This window comes from Phaethon aethereus, assembly GCF_964289735.1.
Source record: "Phaethon aethereus genome assembly, chromosome: 18".
NCBI lineage: Eukaryota > Metazoa > Chordata > Aves > Phaethontiformes > Phaethontidae > Phaethon > Phaethon aethereus.
This window is the reverse complement of record NC_138594.1, coordinates 13321859-13340795: the sequence shown is the minus strand read 5'-3', so window position 1 is coordinate 13340795 and position 18937 is coordinate 13321859. Positions and strand designations below refer to the sequence as shown.

At 45.8% G+C, this 18937-nt stretch overlaps 1 protein-coding gene across 2 annotated transcripts in view; it reads left to right on the top strand.

The window, feature by feature from the left end:
- The window catches only part of RPTOR (regulatory associated protein of MTOR complex 1), a gene marked incomplete at its 5' end in the record, with an annotated part of 156046 nt that overhangs the window by 105238 nt on the left and 31871 nt on the right, over nucleotides 1-18937 (top strand). For both annotated transcript variants that reach the window (XM_082008349.1, XM_082008348.1), the window contains 7 exons: nucleotides 95-212; nucleotides 1569-1709; nucleotides 2165-2323; nucleotides 9177-9295; nucleotides 14710-14813; nucleotides 15841-16024; nucleotides 17849-17959. In XM_082008349.1, coding sequence (XP_081864475.1) covers nucleotides 95-212; nucleotides 1569-1709; nucleotides 2165-2323; nucleotides 9177-9295; nucleotides 14710-14813; nucleotides 15841-16024; nucleotides 17849-17959 — 936 coding nt within the window. The remainder of the gene's footprint in view (nucleotides 1-94; nucleotides 213-1568; nucleotides 1710-2164; nucleotides 2324-9176; nucleotides 9296-14709; nucleotides 14814-15840; nucleotides 16025-17848; nucleotides 17960-18937) is intronic.

The window sequence follows — 18937 nt, the reverse complement described above, 5'->3', positions numbered from 1 at the left end:
ACAATAATGACCATATTGTTACGTCTTTCCCTTTGATCTATTGTTTCTGACCTACATAACCATGAAATACCTGTTTCTTCTGCTCTTTTCGTAGGAGCTGGTGGTGGCTTTAAGTCACCTGGTGGTTCAGTATGAGAGCAATTTCTGCACCGTCGCCTTGCAGTTCATGGAAGAAGAGAAGAATTACCCTCTCCCTTCTCCAGCTGCCACAGGTGGGTGCTTTGTGTTTGTGTGGGTGCCTAACACAATGAAATCCTTGCTCTTGGTGGTTTACCGAACAGCACCATTCCTACAAACTTGAGTGACATGGTGGGTAGCTCTAATGTCTGTTTAGCACTATAATACATTGCACTGGAGAAATGCATCCTCTGCTGAGTCCGATCTAAAACACAGCTATAGCTCATCAGCAAGTTGTAGAGACTGAACACCCTGTCAAATTCAAAGGGAATCTCTTCAGATCAAGATCGCAGTATATTTGTCAAGGTGGTACACAGGCTTACCAGACCCTTTTTTCCCCCCTCAAATTGTACCTGAACTTCAGTGTCATGTTGATCTAATGAGAAGCCTCACCACACAACATGGTGAACCAGCCATACTCTTTGCTACTGTAAAGCACCAGACAGGAAGCAGTGAAGAACTTTATGCTCTGTGCTTATGGTCCCATCCCTTTGCTGTGTTTATTGCTTTATGTGAGGAATGAAAAGCCCTAGTGAAATTGTTGCTAACCTCATATTTTCTTTAGATGTTAAGTACCTTGGAAATCTTGAAGGATAATGGGACTGTTGCAATGGGAACTCGGAGACAAGAGGCTGTGCTGTCTCTGCAATGAGTAGTTTAATCTCCCTATTGTCTGTATAACTAAATCATATTAGAAAATAAGCTTCGCCATATCTGTCCTTTCTGCTGCAGGAAATAAACATTACATGCAGTTTATATAGTGCTTTTCCTTATCTAAAAGAATCCTGAAGAATTTGTAAGTAGGATGCACTGGAAGCATTGACCCCACCACCGTAGTGCAGCCACTTCTGCAGTGAAATAAAATACCTATTCTGAAGCCTTGGTACTCCGCGTGAAATGAGAAAGTTTGGGAAAGTATAAATATCCAGGTTATGGGTGAAATATGAAACCAGGCCTGAAATTTGGTCAGGAAACTAGAATTTTCATAATGAGAAAATTTTCCGGATTTTTAAGGAGCAGAAGCAGACGGAAGCTTGCAAATGCTGCCTGCAAATGGCGTCTGCTGTAGCAGCGTGTCCTAGCACAATGTCTGGGCAGTGGCCCAGCATCAACCTGGAGAGAAGAGGCATCCTGCCTCCCTGGGTAGTCTGCAGGCACTGGCAAGGCTCAGCTCACCTGGTTTTATTGGATGTGACAAAGTCACAGCCTAAATAGCAGAGGCACATGGTCCTTGCTGATTACGTGCACAGATGATCCTTTGTCGTACCTCGTTCTGTTTTAGCCTAAGGGGCAATGACTAAATCCTGTTCATATTGGTAGCATTTTAGTTATATAAAAAAGGCTATGATTGTTTTGGTTACATCTATAATTGCTAAATTTTGCATCCACAGAGGGGGGAAGTTTGACGCCAGTGCGAGATGGTCCATGTACACCGAGGCTGCGGTCTGTCAGCTCTTACGGGAACATCCGAGCAGTTACCACAGCGAGAAACCTGAACAAGTCCTTGCAGAACCTCAGCCTGAATGAAGAATGTAAGACAGATTTCAAAATTCTTTGATTTTTCTTTACTTCCTCTTTACCCACCACTTGCAAGCTTGGAAATGCCATGTGCAAGACATCTTGGGTTGAAACTAACACTTTAGCCCAGATTATCCAGCTGCCAGCCCCAAGGGCTTAGATGAGACGCCCCTCATAATTAGTTTCAATTTTCTGGTCATTAGTATCAATTTATATATTTTTTTTTAGTGTTTGGGAACCAGAAAGGTGCCTTCCAACTTCCTAACATACATGGATTTTTAACTGAATCTTTTCTGACCCCTTGATGCTTACTCTGAATTTAAACATTCAGTGTTTAAAAGGGGATGCTGTGGGTTTGCCTACGCCTTCATTGAGTGTTGCAGGATTTAGAGAAGGGCTGCTATGCCTGGGTAAAAATTGTTCTCTCATCAGTTCTTGTTTCAGCATCTGCTTCCTTCTCTTTTGGCAGCTGGAAGCTCTGTTGCATTTTCTCCTGGGAACCTGAGCACCAGCAGCAGCGCCAGCAGCACCTTGGGCAGCCCTGAGAATGAAGAGTATATCCTGTCATTTGAGACTATTGACAAGATGAGACGAGTCAGCTCTTACTCTTCTCTGAATTCACTAATAGGTGAGTAGAGACTGTCTTACCCTTCCTCTGGTGTCCCCTTTCTTCACACGCTTGCACTAGTTTTTGTGGAAAGTTTGGATCTTGGCTCCTGCGAGAACTTACTCCAACAAAATTTCTCACACCACCAGAAATGCTATTGTTGTGTTTGGTTAGGCCATGTGCAGAGCAGAGTCCCTCCTGCTCTGATGGGGGAACTGGAAATGAGAGCTGTTGGCTCCAGCTGTACGCTTCACTGCAACGGCCAGCAGTCCTGTTAGGAATTTGACCACAAAAATGCAGCGCGTACAGGAATTTGACAGACACTTCCACTGGCTAGAGAATGAAAGCGAGGACTCCCCGTCCCGTGGACAGCAGCTGGGCACGCTGGCACTAGCTGCTTCCCCTGGTTATTGTTCATGTGACTTGTATTTCTGTACGGCACAGCCACTTTATTGTGTTAATCATCCAAGAAAGCCTTGCCTAGCTAATTTCCTATGCAGGTTTATATGTACATTGTTAAAATAGGACATAAAAAAGAAATCCCAGGCTATGTCTTAAAAGCAAAAAGACTGAGTATTTCATAGAAATCTGCTTTTGTGCAAAAAGTTCCATGGCTGATCCCACTGCCTCCAATCCCCTCTCCATTATTTCCTCCCGGATAAGCAGCTGTAACACCAGTAACAACACTGAACGTTGCAACACCACACAACAGTCCCTTTCTCTCCCAGCATCTGACTCTCTGGGTAATGTAGAGAACTCTGCAGAATGAAGTGCTATAGCACAGAAGGAAGGGAAATTTTACTTGCATTTATGCAGCACATGGATGATTTGTGTGTAATGGATTATTTGCATTTCTTTTATAGAACAAAACTTGACTGTTTATACTGAGGTAGTTCAACTCAGCTGTTTTTCAAGTAACTTTCTCAGTCATGTCTGATTGCTACAATAGCAAATAGAGAAATGCTGGGGGAAGTCTCTGTATTTTCTTTGTAATCAGTAAATATACCCATATTTTTCTAGCCTTCAAAAATCGGTGAAAAAGAGTGGTGTAACCCAGAGAGGAGTCCACCTGGGTGATAGGCTTACCTTGACTGAAGCAGCATTTTGCTCTACTCTGTATTTTCTGGAAGGAGTAACAGTGACTTGGCTCTCCTGAGCTGAAACATTCTGGGGCTGTAATTCCTGAGTCCCTGTGACAGTTTCAAACTGTGTGTTCGTTAGAAACTTGATCAATTCATTTGCTTTCAATTGTAGGTAATGAATTGGATCTTCTAAAGCATGACAAGAATGTTAGGAAATTTCTCTCCATCTTAAGCTAGAGCTTGAGTTTTCCTGATTTCTACTGGTGCAAACCAGTGTCTGCTTGATGGCTTGTGTGTGTCTCACAAGAGCTTTTCAGCACAGTTGGAAAAGAATCTAGAGGTGAGCTGGAGGTGAGTGAAGGAGACTTGGGAAAGCAAAAAGAGCAGTTCTCCAAGGCCTCTCTCATTCCTATTCAGTCGGAAGAGCTCATATCCAGCTGGAAACGACAGAGCTTATAGAAGTGTTTAAAATTCATAACTCACACAGAATCCCATTACCTTCAGTATTTGCCTGCTGAAAGCCAGGCTTTTTTCATTTCTACTGAAGAATCACCATCTTCCAGCCTGCTCTCTCCTGCTCCCCAAGGAAAGAGTTTTCAAAATGCCATCAGCTCCAGCCAGCCTCAGTAGTGCTGCGGCTGCCACGCAGCCAGCCTGGGCTCGTGTTAACCCCTGGGCTCGTGTTAACCCCTTTCTTTAATGTTTTAGTGCGCAATAAAATACTGCTATATAGCTGGCAAGGGTAGGGTAACTCAGAGAGGAGTCCACCTGGACGATAGACTTGTCCTCACTGAAGAAATGTTTTGCTCTACTCCTTATCATTTGGAAGAAGTAATGGTGATTTGGCTCTGCAATAATGACTCTACCAAATATTTGAGACAGGCAGAGCAGTAAAAGGGATGCTTTGGGCACATGGGCAGAATCAAACCAAAGCAGAAATCTAGTCTGTAATAATAAAAGTACAAATTGTCAAGCACAGTTTAATTCTGTGTTCTGTACTCTGCATTCCCTAGCTTGATTCACTGATGTTCAGGGCTTTCTTCCCCTCATGCAATTTTAGGAACATGGTGCTAGAGGGATTATTCTGGATCAGTCTATCCACTTTACTGACACTGTGGCATCATACTTCTTCCCGTGAACTTGAGGAAAACCTCTCCATTCCTTCTTGTGCCGTTTTACAAGCAGCTTCCTAGCTAACTATGGGCCAAATGCCCCTGTGTAGTGCCCCCCCGGTGCAGCGCATCCTTTAGTCTAGGTGTGCGGTTTTCTGACAGACTGTTCTTGGCCAGACAGTCCTGTTACTAGAAGAGACATTTATTTCTGGGCTGCATTTTCAAGCTGGCAAGAGGCAGTTTTTGGTTAGTCGACAAAGTCATCAGTTTGGATGGGAAACTAAGCCTTGCTGCTTTTTCCGTACAACAGTCATTAATCTTGGTGTCCTGGAAATCTTTAGTTTAGTTTCATTCTAAGATAGGAAAAGGGAAGGAATTAAGATGGGCGTTTTGCATATCTTGAGGCTGATTATTCTACACGATTAAAATCTTTGTCCTACAGAGAGCATCGCTGGAAAGATTATATTAAACAATGATCAAGGAAGGAGAAGAATAAATCTTGGAGCAATGAAATGCTGGGGAATAGTTCTCTTTTCCAGCAGGAGAGGCTGGGGGCAGAAAACTATTGCCATGTCACAGGATCCATTCTGAAGAGCTACCCTTGAACTAGCACTTAGAGCGGGAGGTTACTGCAGCGAGGATGAGGAAAATGAGAGATGTAGGTGGACAGTGAGCTGCAGGAGACAAGAACCTGAGTGCTGGGATGGGTAGAGCCTCCTTCTGTATCACTATGTGATATATTGAATGTCAGAACGAGGAGTAACTGGTCAACCAGCAGTATTTATAAATAGTCACCTGCACAGTAGCAAAATACAGGGGTCTGAGTGGTTTTTGGAAACAGAAGTGCGATACAGAGCTTTCCTGTCGGTTCATACTATTTACCCAACGCGAGGCGAGATGGAGGAGCCCGAGGCAGTGGCCAGGGACAATACCGCCTAGCTAAGCAAGCCAGAAGCCAGTTTGTGTGGTGGTGTTGGGGCAATGGGGAAACCAGGATGGGGAGAGAAGCGTCAGTGTGCCATAGCTGGGAACAGAGGAACGTGGCTGGTGTTCTGGGTTTTATTTTTCCCCTGGTGTGCCGTTATTTGCCCTGGCCTCGCTCACATTCTCCGTGGAAAAGAGCAGACGTGGCACAGGCTGGTTGTGGCAGGCTGCTTTCGTGTTGGCTATGAGAGCCCTGGTCCAGAGGAAGTATTTGCTCTGAGGGAACATGCTTTTTCCTAGCGAGCTGCTTCTGGTTGCTGCCGCTTGCATCGCTGTCAGGGGCTGGAGCGTGCAGCAGCCCCTTTGCGTGGCGCCGTGCAGGGACCAGCTTGCAGACTGTCAGGTCTGCGCAGGAAACGCTGATGTGCCGTTCCTCCAGGGAACAGGCTGCCGTCGCGTCTGTCAAAGCAGAGTTCGGAGAGCCATCAGGATTTCAGATGTTCTCGTCTTCCGAGTAGCTCTCACAGGGCCTCCCCGTCACTTGGGAAGAGGAGAGGCTTGTGGCGTGCGCGTTTACGAGGCAGGTGGGGTTAGGCTTGACGGAGGGCAGGTATCTGTACCGTTCAGTCTGAAGGACTTCAGCTGTACGTTACGTTGCGTGCCAGCGTGACCCGTGCCCGCCCCTGCCCGCGGGACGCGCCGGCGCCGGTGCAAGGCGCGCAGCAGTGCCGGCGCGGCTGTCGGTCAGCTTTTGCTGCTGTGTTGGGTGGGGAGTGGCCGCACCTTCTTCGGGAGATGGAGGCTTGAAATCACTGCAGTGACTTTCACAGGGGATTAGAAAGAAACCCTGTCAAAGCCTGGCAAAACAGAAAGAATAAATAAACACATCAGCATTCATTTTTGCACCCGAGGTGGTTCTACCCATCGTGCGCTCAGCGGCCCGGCTGCAGGGCCTCAGCCAGGTCCCCTCCTCAGCGCCGCGGCACGACGCTTGCTGCTAGGCTGAGCCAAGAGCTGTGCCTGTGCAAAGGAAATCAAAGTCGTCAGTAAAGGCGGGCAATTTATTTTTGACATTCTTGGTGGAGAGGAATCATTTTGTAAATGTAAATCTATACTGCAAGGTCCGTTTAACTGGCTTTGAACCAGTCTGACTAATTACAGAGCTGTCTGCTTAGATTAGCACCCCGTCCCCCTTGCTTGGCTCTCTGTTTGCATCTCATGGATATTTTTTGCGTTTTAGTCCATTACGTGAAATGAAGCTGCTGCTGCTCCTGCCCGCTCTGCTGCTGTTCGTTACCCCACGGCCTCGGTGCTCAGGGTTTACAGGAGCTCTGTCAGACGTGTCGCTCGGCTGAGTCAGTGCCACGACCACCACCACCACCGCGGGCGGGGGGAGACGGCAGAAGAAAGGATCAGGCCTTCGGGCGCCAGCTCTGAGCCAGAGATGCCTTTGTAGAAATTCCCTCTGTTCTTTTCAAAGGCTGACAAGTGAATGAGGAATTGCGCTGCGCAGTTGTGTTTTAAATTTGTTTTTGTCATGACACTTAGATGTATAAAAAATGTTGTTGGTTTTTCTTTGTGACCGTGTCATGAGTGAGGTGGTTATCAGAGACGCTAGAAAATCTGATGGGTACCCTCTCGCTCTCCCTTTCTCTCCCTGTCTTTCAAGGGCTTTAAAAGCACTCAAGCCGTTCGGATTTCCCATCGGTCCGTACGTAACTTCTAACACAGGAGCAAACGTAGGAGGTGGAGCTCTGAGCAGACCTCGGCCGACGTTGCCTGGCTAGCTGCTCCAGCGGCTGGGGCTTTTTTTCTTCTCACAGCTTGTAGCACATTGTCTCTCTCCCTCTCTTGCTCTTTCTCCTTCCCCCTCCTCCTTTTCTTTTCCGGATAGTAGAAGCTTCCAGGGTGAACGTGGCAATTGCAAAAATAAAACCTAAATGGTTAGAAGCCTGGAGAAGACAGACAAGCATTGTATCACCGTCCTTCATGGTTGGGAGGTTTAGCCCTCTTCCGAGCGGAGACTTTCTTTATGGTGTATCAATGTTTTCTTTATTTAAACCGGGATAAAGAGTTTCTGAAAAACACAGTAACTTTTGCCTGTTATGGCCAAAGCCAAAACCTGAGCTTAGATCCGCACCATTCAGTTCTGCTCAACTCGTGCACACCGTACTCACGCGTTCCGGGATTTCGTACACTTTGGACTCTGTCCTCAGCTGGCATAAACCAAGTATGACAGATCAGCACTCTTTGACCCTACTGTATCTTGACAGTTGTTATTGCTTTCTCAGATTATCAGCTTCTAAATTTTTCCTGGGTGGATTTAACACGGCTGTATCTTACCTGTCTCGGGAAGGTTAGGATTAGCTATAGAAGTCTGTTGTATAGGTAACCCCCAGCAAATGGGCAGCAGCGTCCCAGGCGGTGCTGTCAGAACTATTTGCGAGACTTCTGCGTGGAACTCTGAGTAGACACCACTTGGAAAATCCGTTGGACGTCGCTGAGTAAGAGACCCTTTTCTTTGCTGGTCAGATGAGAGGATGGAGTTAGGTTATCGCCTTTACATTTTGCAGAATGCTTTGGCACGTGCTGGGGAATTTTTCCGGCAGAAGGAAGGTTCCCTTGGCTAACGCAGACAAGCACAGGGAGTGCAGCGTGCATGCTCCTGAAGCTTTTTACCACACGCTACTTGCCTTCTTCAGCCAAAGTTCACAACTGGTCTGTCCAAGTGTATTTTCTGTTGGTTCGAGTATCATGTTTAGTAGCTATGCAAGGTGAGAAGCTGCTTGTTGATCAAGGAACCCTTTCTTCCTAACTTAACACTTTATATTTAGATGCCTCCAGAAACATGAAAGGAAATGCAGTAACAGCTTGATCTGTCATTTACCATTGATTGTGACTCATCTGAAATCCCTATTTTAGTTCCTTTTTTTGTTAGTGCAACCACTTTAATATTGTCCAAATGGTTCAACTCCCAAACGACGGTGTTACGACTATTAGACGTTGTGAGGGTTAGAAGAAAGAATAACAAATTAAATATTCACCTAAAAGCCACAAAATAAAATGTTCACAGAATTTTGTCAGTTGTTACAAATGCTTATTAATTTGATTTGTACTTTGAATCTGTCAGTCCCTTCTGCTGAAATACCAAACAGCCGATATTCTCATTAAATAACAAATTGGCAATTGAGGAATTGGTACAGATGTCAATAGGAAAGACCTAGTTAGACTTACTGCTTCTCAAAGATACAAGTCCTAAAGCTTCATTTTTAACATTTAGATGTTTAGTAAACTTGTAGAATATATAAAACACTGAACATTCAAGCTGAGTATTAATTTTTAAAACAGCAATAAAAATAACTGTAAATATAGAAGTCAGTAACTGTGGTTTTATACCGTTTAGTATTTTTGCTCAGGAAATCCAAAGACGTTATCCATTTGGCCTTTTCAGGTTATTTGCTTCAGGAGCCTAGAAAAATAGGAGTTTGACTGAAGCTTATTTAGGTAGTCTTTATTTTGCTTTCTCCCAGTTTCATTTTACAAGCCCTTGCAGAGTTCACAGAGAAAGACAAAATGGAGACAAAATGCACACGTAGGGCCTTTTTGAGCTCTGCTCTTGATGTTTTCTTAGATGTCATTGTGATGTTTGCAGTTCTAATGAATTTTCTCACATAAGATCAAAGAGTTTGAGTTGATGGATTGTCATGTGCTGTGGGGCTTTCTTTTTTTGTTTTTGTTTTGTTGTTGTTATTTTAGGTGTGAGTTTCAACAGTGTTTATACTCAAATTTGGAGAGTGCTCCTTCACCTAGCTGCCGACCCCTATCCTGATGTCTCCGACTTGGCTATGAAAGTTCTCAATAGCATTGCCTACAAGGTATGCCTTTCTGTGTCCGTGTGTGTCTGTCAGGCTTTTGTGTGTTCATGTTTCTCATGCCTGGGCAAAGCACAGACAGACTGAACTGAATAGATCTACTGGAGGGCTCTGGTACGTGGTCCTGGTTCAGTCTGGATCTATTGCAGAAGGAGCTCTTAATGTTTCAAGATGATAAACACTCGAATGAACTCTTGACCAGGTAAAATAAATGAATGGGGGAGGGCCTGGGACTGTTTTAGGATATAAATTAGGTACAGACCTTAGACAGTAGGTCTTGTTTAGAAGTCTACTTATCTAGATCAGTCCCTGGGAGAAACCTTAAATATACTTCATTAAATTATCCGTTTGCAAACTGATTTAGATTATGCAAGTGGGACTGGCCTGCAGACTGAAGCCACAACGGCTCTCCAATCCAGGTGAACTAGTACATGTGAGTCAGCATGCAGACACCCCTGCCACTACTCACCTCTTCAACCCAGGCCTGACCCGCCTAAACCACCATCCTCATCACATTTCATCCTCCAAGGGTGACAAGATGTCCCTGGAGGCTGCCATCGCTGCTGATGCAGAATTGCCAGCTTGGGGAGCTGTAGAAGCACCCTCACCTTCCACCTGAAACGAAGCGCCAGGCCACCCCAGAACATCTTCTCACCAACTGCCTTCCCCCTTCTCCGCCCCAGTCGGTGGTGTCGGAGAGCTCTCTGAACGCAGTCCTTCCCACGCGCTTTCTAGTTGCTCCAGCATCAAGACCATGAGCCATTGCAATGCGAGATGACGTCTCTTACTGATGATTTCCAGTGAATAGTCATAAACCTTCAGACTTCGAAGCTAACGTTGCAGTAAGAGATGCCAGCATTGTGCGCTACCATTTTAATGCCTTAGAGATTTCTCGCTATTGAATCTGATTTTCTATTGAGAAAACAGTTACTTACCTGAACTCTTGCTTGTTTTAGTATACATGTCAGTGAGTGGTAAATGTCTGGGGTTTGGGATAGAGAATTATTTTGTCAGTGGGGCCAACAAAGGTCAGTCCTTCCCTGGTGATTCAGGTGTACAACAAATTACTGTCAGGCTGGAGATGCCAAACTAAGGTGAATAAGAAAAGGAAAAGGTGAAAGATTTCCCTCTCTGCTCTAGATGCATGAAACTATTTCGGTTTTGTATTTTGGAAGGCTCTTTGCAAAATGAAATGTTACTCCCACTATGGGATTAAAAGGGTTATAAAGAACTGGATCTGCTTTTCCTGTCTTAAGTATTTTTTCAGGACTTACTCCCTTGCTAGTGGAAAGAGATGTGTAAATGTTGATAAAGATGCTGCTGTCCCTGCGGGTGCCTTCACTAGCTCTGCTGTGGGTCACTTAGCCAGCAGGAATTTTGATCATTGTGTTGTGATATCCGTAGTGAATGTTATGACTGGTTTGCTAAATTCTGTGTTAATTCTGGCAAATCGGACCTGAATGTCTTGGTACTGAATGGAGTCCAGAAGCTCAAGTGGATGGGTATCATGCATCTCACGCTCTGCCGCTCAGGCAGCTGCTCTGTCCCTGCCTTTCGAAGGCGCTGGCTTTTCGAATGGTTTTGCAAAACAGTAAAAGCAGCATTGCCATTTACAAAGATTTTTTTATCTGGGGATGCTTCAGTGAACAAAACTTACTTGTTCTTCTTTGCCTTAGCCATAAGATCCTTAAGGAAAGTACTTAAATATGCTCTTTGTCCAGCAGCGTATATAGTGAGCTAACTGCTGTGCACTTCATGATGCTGTGGGCTTTGCTTATGCCAGTAACACCTGGCTCAGGTAGCGTCTAAAAAGGCTTTTTCTAAATTAAAAAAAAAAAAAAAAAATCCTATTAACAGCCCACCAAATGGAAGTTAAGGCTTCAGGTCCTGGGTTATGATCTGGCCTTTACTCATTTCATTATGGACAAAGCTCCCGCTGTGAGCAGTGCTGCCAGGATTTACAGCCTGAACTCCACGTCTCTGCTGGTGCGAGCTGAGACAGATTATAGGAGTTGCCTGATGTGTAATGCAAATCAGTAACAATTAAATTTTTGCTTACTGTATCCTGCCATCTTTCCTTGGTGCTAATGAAGCGTTGTTGGACCTAAAGGGGAGCAGCCTGGATGCTGCCCAGCGGCCCTTGGCCCTCCCAAGTACGTGCAAACAGTGTGTTTTCCGTTCTGTTGTTTGAATTTTGTCACTGAATAAAAACAAAAGTTGATGTTTCTTGCTGAAACAAAGCACTTGAATATTTAGGGGTTTAACCCTCTTGTTCTAATTAATACAAAATTCAGGGAACAAGAGGTTCCGTTTAGGAGCTTGGGCATCTGAAGTTTTCTTGAATTAACACGATGGAACAAAACGCTGCGGTTTGTACCACGTCGCCTGTTACTGTTGGGCTTTGTAGCTGAAAGGCCTGAACAAATTAGCCATGAGCTTCTGGATGGTATGGGGGAACTGCATCTTCCTTCCTGGTGAACTAAATATTTAGCCTCAAAATGTTGCCAAGCTCTGTGCTTTAAGTCTTTTTGATTTTTAAATATATTTTGTACCAGGCAGGTGTTAGTCATGTAACTCCGTTGCCCTGACGGGTGATCAGACAACACACTGAGAGCAGCGTGTTTGGAGTGCTTAGAAGAAGTAAATATCGCTCCGCTTTTTAATCCCTTGCGGTAAAATGTGGAGGCCAGTACTGCGAGCTTTGTGAATGCGCAAAAGTTCAGGTTACGAGTCTGCATTTGTAAAATAGTTATTTGCAAGGCACTGCGTGCATTTAAAGCAGAATTTTTGTTTTCAGCTGTGACGAGTCCTGTTCAGGTTTTTTTCTTCAACAGAGCCATGAATATAGATCTTTATCTACAGGAGAACTCCAGTGGTCTTTAAATAGGGTGATGTCTTTCTGAGCAGCCGGTGAGTAGGTTGCACAGGCGTGCATGCTTCCTGGATGTGAAATACGCCGTCTGATTTCCTGGGCTGATCAGACGCCGCTAGTTCTCGCACAGATTGCGGCTCTGTTGTGATTTATATTAATGATGCAGATTGGAATGGTACAACTCTCATTCCCAGCCTGATCTTTTAAAAAATCCAAAACATACTTTTTGTCTGTACCAAAACAAACAAAAAGGACCCGGTAATCAATGTTGGCCTTTTAAGACTTTTTGAAATCACAATTAATTAAGGAAAGTTTGCTTCCTCCCAGGTTGCCTCATGCAGCTGTTTCTAATGGAAGGCTTGAGGCTGAATTATCCCAGGAGTTATTCCTCCACGACATCACTCATTGGTACAGGCTTTTCTGTGCATGAGCAAGTAATTCTGACAGTGTGTGCTTTTTTCTTTTTTTCTTTAACCTGGAGTCAATTTGCAAAATTATGAATTACCACCTCCCCTCCTGAAAAGAGATGATTTGACTGGCAAAGGAGCAAATCCCTAGGAAATGGGGAGCTGCTGCCTCCAGCAAAATCCGCTGTCGTATCACTGAACTGCAGCCCTCGCACTGCTCACCGCCTTCAGAAAAGGAATTGCTCTTTTGTTTTTCCCTGGAAAAGGAAGGCTGCCTGCCACGCTCATCTCTCTGGGCACCCCTCCCGCCAATTAGCATTAGCTGACCTTGTCCCTCTGCTGTGAAACGAGGTGACCTGACCCGTTTCAGGCGACAGAAACCTGACTGCGAGAGTCTTAAAACTGGGCCTTCTGTGACTAATTAAAAACAGTTCTGAATAATTACGTGTCACTAGTTGCTAAATTGTTTCTCCTTTCTCCCATTCGGACGGTGTGGCTGTCTGCCCCAGCCCCGTGTAGTGCATCTGCTCGCCGGAGAGCGGTGGAGAGACGAGTGGCCGCTGGGACCTCTCCCACCCCGCCTGAGAAGGTGCAGGTGTGCTGCACCGTCACGGTCGGTGCTGCTCCTGCCCTTTGGAGCCAAACGAGCGACGGTCAGGAGGGCTTGAAGCCTCTGGAAGCGGAGGTGGTGAACACCTCGCTGAGTCGTTTGAGGAAGGGAGAAGCGCAGGTCCTCTCAGGAGGCCTTCTGGCTCCTGCGAGGGGAGAGCAGGGTGTCTCCCAAGCAGGAGCGCTTCCGATTTCTCTCTGCTGCGGACACGTGTGGGCTTTGAGTGCAAAGACAAATGCCGCTGTTCACGATGGTTGTTGGTTCTGCCTTGGAAAGGCATTAACTTAGAAAAGGCTCGTTAGCTGTCTGGGCTCCAGAAGACCATGTGCACAGCTCTTGCTTTTTGAGTGCGTTGTGCTTCAGTAGCTGCTGGTCTTACCTTGCTTAGCTTGGTTTCAGCTAGACACAAGCCCGGTGTCGTCACCCAAGAACCTCGCTCAGCTCTTGTGCCGAGATGTGGATTTTCTTAGTGTTCGAAGAGATGATTAAAGTCATCTCGCCTGTGGGATAGCTGTATTTGTCCCTCCAGGTTTTTTGTGCCAGTCTGGGGCTTCCTTTAAAAGTTATTTCAATATGTGAGAAATGTCAAACGTTTCACAGAAGGTGGGTTGATGTGGAAGAGGAGGAAAAGAGTCTGTAAGCAATGGAAGACTTCTCCCTTTCTGAAAGGAGAGGCTTGTTTGCACGGTGTGAGCAGCGTGCTCAGCCTGGAGGAGTGCGAGACGGCGATGTAGCTGTCTGCACTTCTTGCTGCCTTTCTCCTGGCTTGCGTTTGAAGCCTTCCCCAGGAGAAAGGACAATAACTTCTCAAGCTCTTTCAGAAACAGGTCTCTTCCAGCTGGTGGCTGAGTGCCAGGGTACTGTTTTGCAGGAGGACTGGCAGTCTTCTGCAGAGCTCAGAGCACCCAACCATAGCAATCCCCTGCCTTTCCCCTGAGAGCGGATGTGGTGCTGCTGGACGGGCACCCTCTAACAAACTCGGGAGAAGCTAGGCTCTCGTTAGAGGAGATGGAGCAGCAACAGGAGGCAGTTTCAGGCAGCTGCCAGATTTAGGAGGAGAGTTCTGACTTGAATGTGAAATCAGGGTCAGAATGCGTGCTTGAATTACAGTCGTGGTGAGAATTGCGGTGCTCTGTCATGAGGTGGCAGAGGAAGCCCGGCTGCCCAAGGGGGACCCCCGGGCTGTCTGCCTGCCCGGTGGCAGCTTGTTTCGAAGTGCTGGTACAGGTCGTAAGCTGCAGCTGATTTAGGGAAACGGCTTATGTGTTAGTCAAAGCCACTTCCCTGTAAGTAACGGAAGAGTACTTTCTGGTAAGTGTTTTCTGACTGAAAAAGTAGTAAAATCATCTTATGTGTTGGGAACTGCACAGGGGCTTTTTTCATATACATTTTTAAACACCCACACGCACAGTGATAGAGAGCGTAACTTCATTTAACCCCAGGTGTGCAATTGTGTTAGATAATAAACTTCTGCGCTTGGTGTTTTGCAATCTTGGCTGTTCAGGACGCTGCTGTGTTTTTTCTCTAGGCAACAGTAAATGCTCGCCCCCAGCGCATCCTCGACACCTCCTCGCTGACCCAGTCTGCCCCCGCCAGCCCCACCAACAAGGGCATGCACATCCACCAAGTGGGGTAAGCGCCAGCGTTGCTTCCGAGCGCTTTTGCCGTCGCGGGACTAGGTGCTCCCTGCCAGTCAGCTCGCCAGCAGCCGTCCCGGTTACCTGCGCCAGAGCGAGTGAACGTGCTGAGCTCCCGGTAGCTGCTGCTCTTAGCACTGGCAGGGTGTTCAGAAACAAAAGCTCTGGGAAAAGGTGGGGAGTTTCTGCCTGTATTTCTTTTTGGGACAAAGAGTAACAAGCCACACTAATGATCTAAAGAGGAATTGAAAAGAAGAGCTGACTGTTGCTGATTTTACTGATGCGCGCGGGCCTGACCTGTGTGGTATCCAAATTTCCCATTGAAGCCTGATCTGTATTTTCTGCACTTTCAGCTGATAAAAGCCAGGGTTATCTGATGATCAACAAGTGATGCCTAAACCGTGGTGAAATTGAGATAATGGTATGGGCAAAGCTAGGATTTGGAAATTTGATTATTTCCCCAACCCTGCTCGCCAAGGGAAAACACCACGCTTTAGATCTAGCACCCCATAATCGATGTGCACCAGTAAGGTTCAGAGTTGAAACGAAGGGCCCAGAACTGCCCTGATGTGATGTTTTGTGAATGTTTTCTGATAGTATAATGTAGCTGTGCCAAAAGATAAATCTCAGTTTACATGTAAATTAAAATGCTTTTCTGTGGGCTGACAGGACTTCCAGTCTCCCCATGGACATACGGTGGCTAGTCGGCGTGCCGTAGGTCAGACGTCGCGACCTGTGGGTGTGTGACACTTGGCCCTGCAGGTTCCCAAAATGGTGATTTTCTTATCCTCAGTCTGGATAAGATTGGTGCAGTCAAGGCTCACTCTTGTTTTGGGATTTGTATGTCTTTTGGAGGAGATGGGGGGATTGTGTTCTTTTGCTCCGTTTTGGTTTTGCAGCAGCAGCACAGCAGTGAAGTGTAAACCGTGTAAGAAAGAAACAAAGGAAAGGTAACGTGATTCACATGCAAGAGTCTCCTGTCCAGTGATACCTAAATCCTTTCCCTCTTTTTTGATCTTTAGAGGGTCACCTCCAACCACGAGTACAAGCAGCTCCAGCCTGACAAACGATGTGACAAAACAGCCAGTCAGTCGGGACATCACATCCGTAAGACCTGCCAATGTCGGCAACATGGGGGTTCAGTATACTCCCCACTCCCACCAATTCCCCAGGACGAGAAAAATGTTTGACAAAGGGCCAGAACAGGTAAAGAGACCTGCCTTTCACATCTGACTACTTCCCCGCTCCACTGGGTTTTGTTACACGTTCTGTTCTTTGTGGTTTGTTTCTACATATCTCTTGTTTACTTCTAGCTGCTGTTAACTCCAGGTTGGCTTCCTCCAACCAGGAAAATAAAAACTGATTAACTTTTTTGTTCTTCAAGATAAATTTTGTTTTACAGCTTTTGATAGGGCATTATTCACTTCAGCTACTACGAAGTGTTTAATCAGAGTTGATTGCTTATTCTTGCATAAACATTTTTCTGCCTGAGTGATAATGCAGAGTCAGTTCGGTGTCCCTCAGATGCTTTTTCTCCAATCTCAACAAAGCAGGGACCAAGGAGGAAAAAGGGGAGATTCCTCTTCCTTTAACATACAAACTGGCACTCCTCTCGAGAGACCGATAGGTGCTTCTGCACCAGAATATTCACCTTCTTTCCAGCGGCCCATACCCACTCCACACTTGGCACTATGCACGAGGGAGGATGTGAGCCCAGACTACTACTAGGAAGACCAAAGCTCATAGCAGGGCGACCTGCTGGAGGAGAGCTGATCAGTTAAGAGCTGGGAGGAACAGTAGTGACTCCCCTTTTCAGCATGCAAGCAAGCCAACAAGGGTTTTGCATACATTTTAGCATTCTAAAGACAGTCATCGGGTACTGGGCATTTTTCCATTTACAGCAGCATGAAGGACTGATGTGGTGCCAAGTAGAGCAATCAGTCAGCCTTTAGTATGCAGAAAGGATTCTGAATGTCACCTTCAGATGAGTCACTCGGGTGAATATGGTTGAGTCCAAGCACACTTGGACATGCTTGTGGCCATCACTTGAAGATAGAGACTATACTTATCAATGGTTAGTGTTCGTCAGGATTCAGCCATCTGGCAATAGTTGTGTGTCTACCTCTCCTCCTACTTCAGTGCATTTCCAGGATGTTTCTGGTGCTGGCTCAGTGGATGGGAGGAAACGGAAAAGGTAGCAAGTGTGCTCTGCTGTCTGTACTACTGCACGGGGCGTGATGGGGAGGACACTGACCCTCCTTTGCTCCCTCCTGGTGCTATAAAAGGGAAGGATTCTCCCATCCGAAGAGGTGTGTGCATTGCAGTCCACAGGACAAGTGGACAACACAGCTTTTGGGTGTTCTGACTACCGAGAAGTAACTGCTCTTCATTTAAATTGGTATTTCTGCCTTTCTTTAATGAGTGATCTCACAGAAGCTACCAGCAGCAGAGAGTCAATTCTTCTGTGTGATTGAAAAAAAAAAAAAAAAAGTTGAAGCCTTAGCAGGAACACCTTCACTTCTTACGAGGATGGCAGCCCTAGCCTGGATCATATTTCTGAAAAAATGGATGAAACCTGGTTGAATGGAATGGTCTTTCCATTTTCTTTTTGGATGTCTTGTGCTTTGTAACAGATACTCAAATGCGTATATGAAGCTGTGTCTAGCTGTGCTTTATGCGGAATCATCTTCACTGCTCCTCTGATTCTCAAGCCAGATGCTTGGGAGACTGCGAGAAAACTCATCCTGGGACTTCGTTTTGATGATAGACTGGTGCTTCAGCCCTGATCCATACAGTGGCCTCATTATGTCTTGTGCTGTGCAGATGAGGGAAATTGCACATTTCCAAAGAGTTAATGTAATGACAGTGACCTTAAAGCTAGATGTAAAAAAACTTCACATCCTTGGCAATGTGTTTGAGCTTTTTTCTGCCCGGTGATGTGTTGAAGGCAATCTGGGTATTCCTGTGTGTGCATCTTGCCCACGTGAACGGGAGGGACACGGGTTAACATCCTGTTCTCTTTCTGGACAGACTACCGACGATGCCGATGATACCGTTGGACACAAAAGTTTCATTTCGGCCACAGTGCAGACGGGGTTTTGTGACTGGAGTGCGAAGTATTTTGCTCAGCCAGTCATGAAGGTAATACTTTATCTCTGTGCATGCTTTCTGAATCACAGCACTGCAGTTCTTGAAAAGTGCTGGTGTCCTGAGCATTGGGTAGTGGCTTTCCCTGCTCTTTTTCCCTTCCTTTTTCTTCAGCCTGGGAAGGGAAAGGAATGGACTTACTTGCATCGTGCTGCTCTAGCGAGCTGTGTGACCACTGTGCTTGTGAAGTGAGAGGGAAGAAATCATCAGAGGGAGCAATTAGTGACAGATGGGACAGTGGCATATTAGTAGGGAAGAAGCCCTGTGCCCCATGGAGCATGTTCAAGAAAGAATAAAAATGAGGAGAAGTTCTGTAGTTGGTCTGGATCCACCAGTTTTGCACAGTTGCAGATTGCATTGCAGAGTTGTTTCATTGTAAATATTGTTCTTGTCTGTAAATTGAAAATTGTATTATAGTAGAAATTGATTTTTTTATATCAATAAATGGAATAAGGAGGGTCCGTTTTATTCCAGAAAGGGTTGTGAAAGGTGGGAGAAGGAGAGGTGCTGTTTTCTTTCTGACATTCTAGCTGAATTTTCTGGCTGTGATGATGCTAAAACAAACAGAAAATGGTGGAGACTGCTGCCCTGGGTGAAGACCACATAACCCCAGTGGCAGCGGAACAGACCCTTTGCTGGAAATTAGGCTTGACTCTCTGGTCTGGTGTGACTTCAGAGCTGTGCTGGGCTTATGGGCACCCAGTATAGACACCTTTAAGTTAAAAGGGAGAAAGTGATAGTGACTGGACATCCACAGGACTGCCTGGGGGAACCTTTGGAAACATCGTTGTTGCTTTGTGAAGTTTAAAAAAACCCCAAACTTCTATTATGGCAAAGAATGAGGGTGGTAATGACAAATCTCTGCTGAGATACCTTTAGAAGTGAGTGTGTTCTGGTAACTAAGTTGGCTTTATGTGAAGTGAGAGATACACTGAAGCCTTGTTCTAGGAAAAAATCAAAACAGAGCTCTTA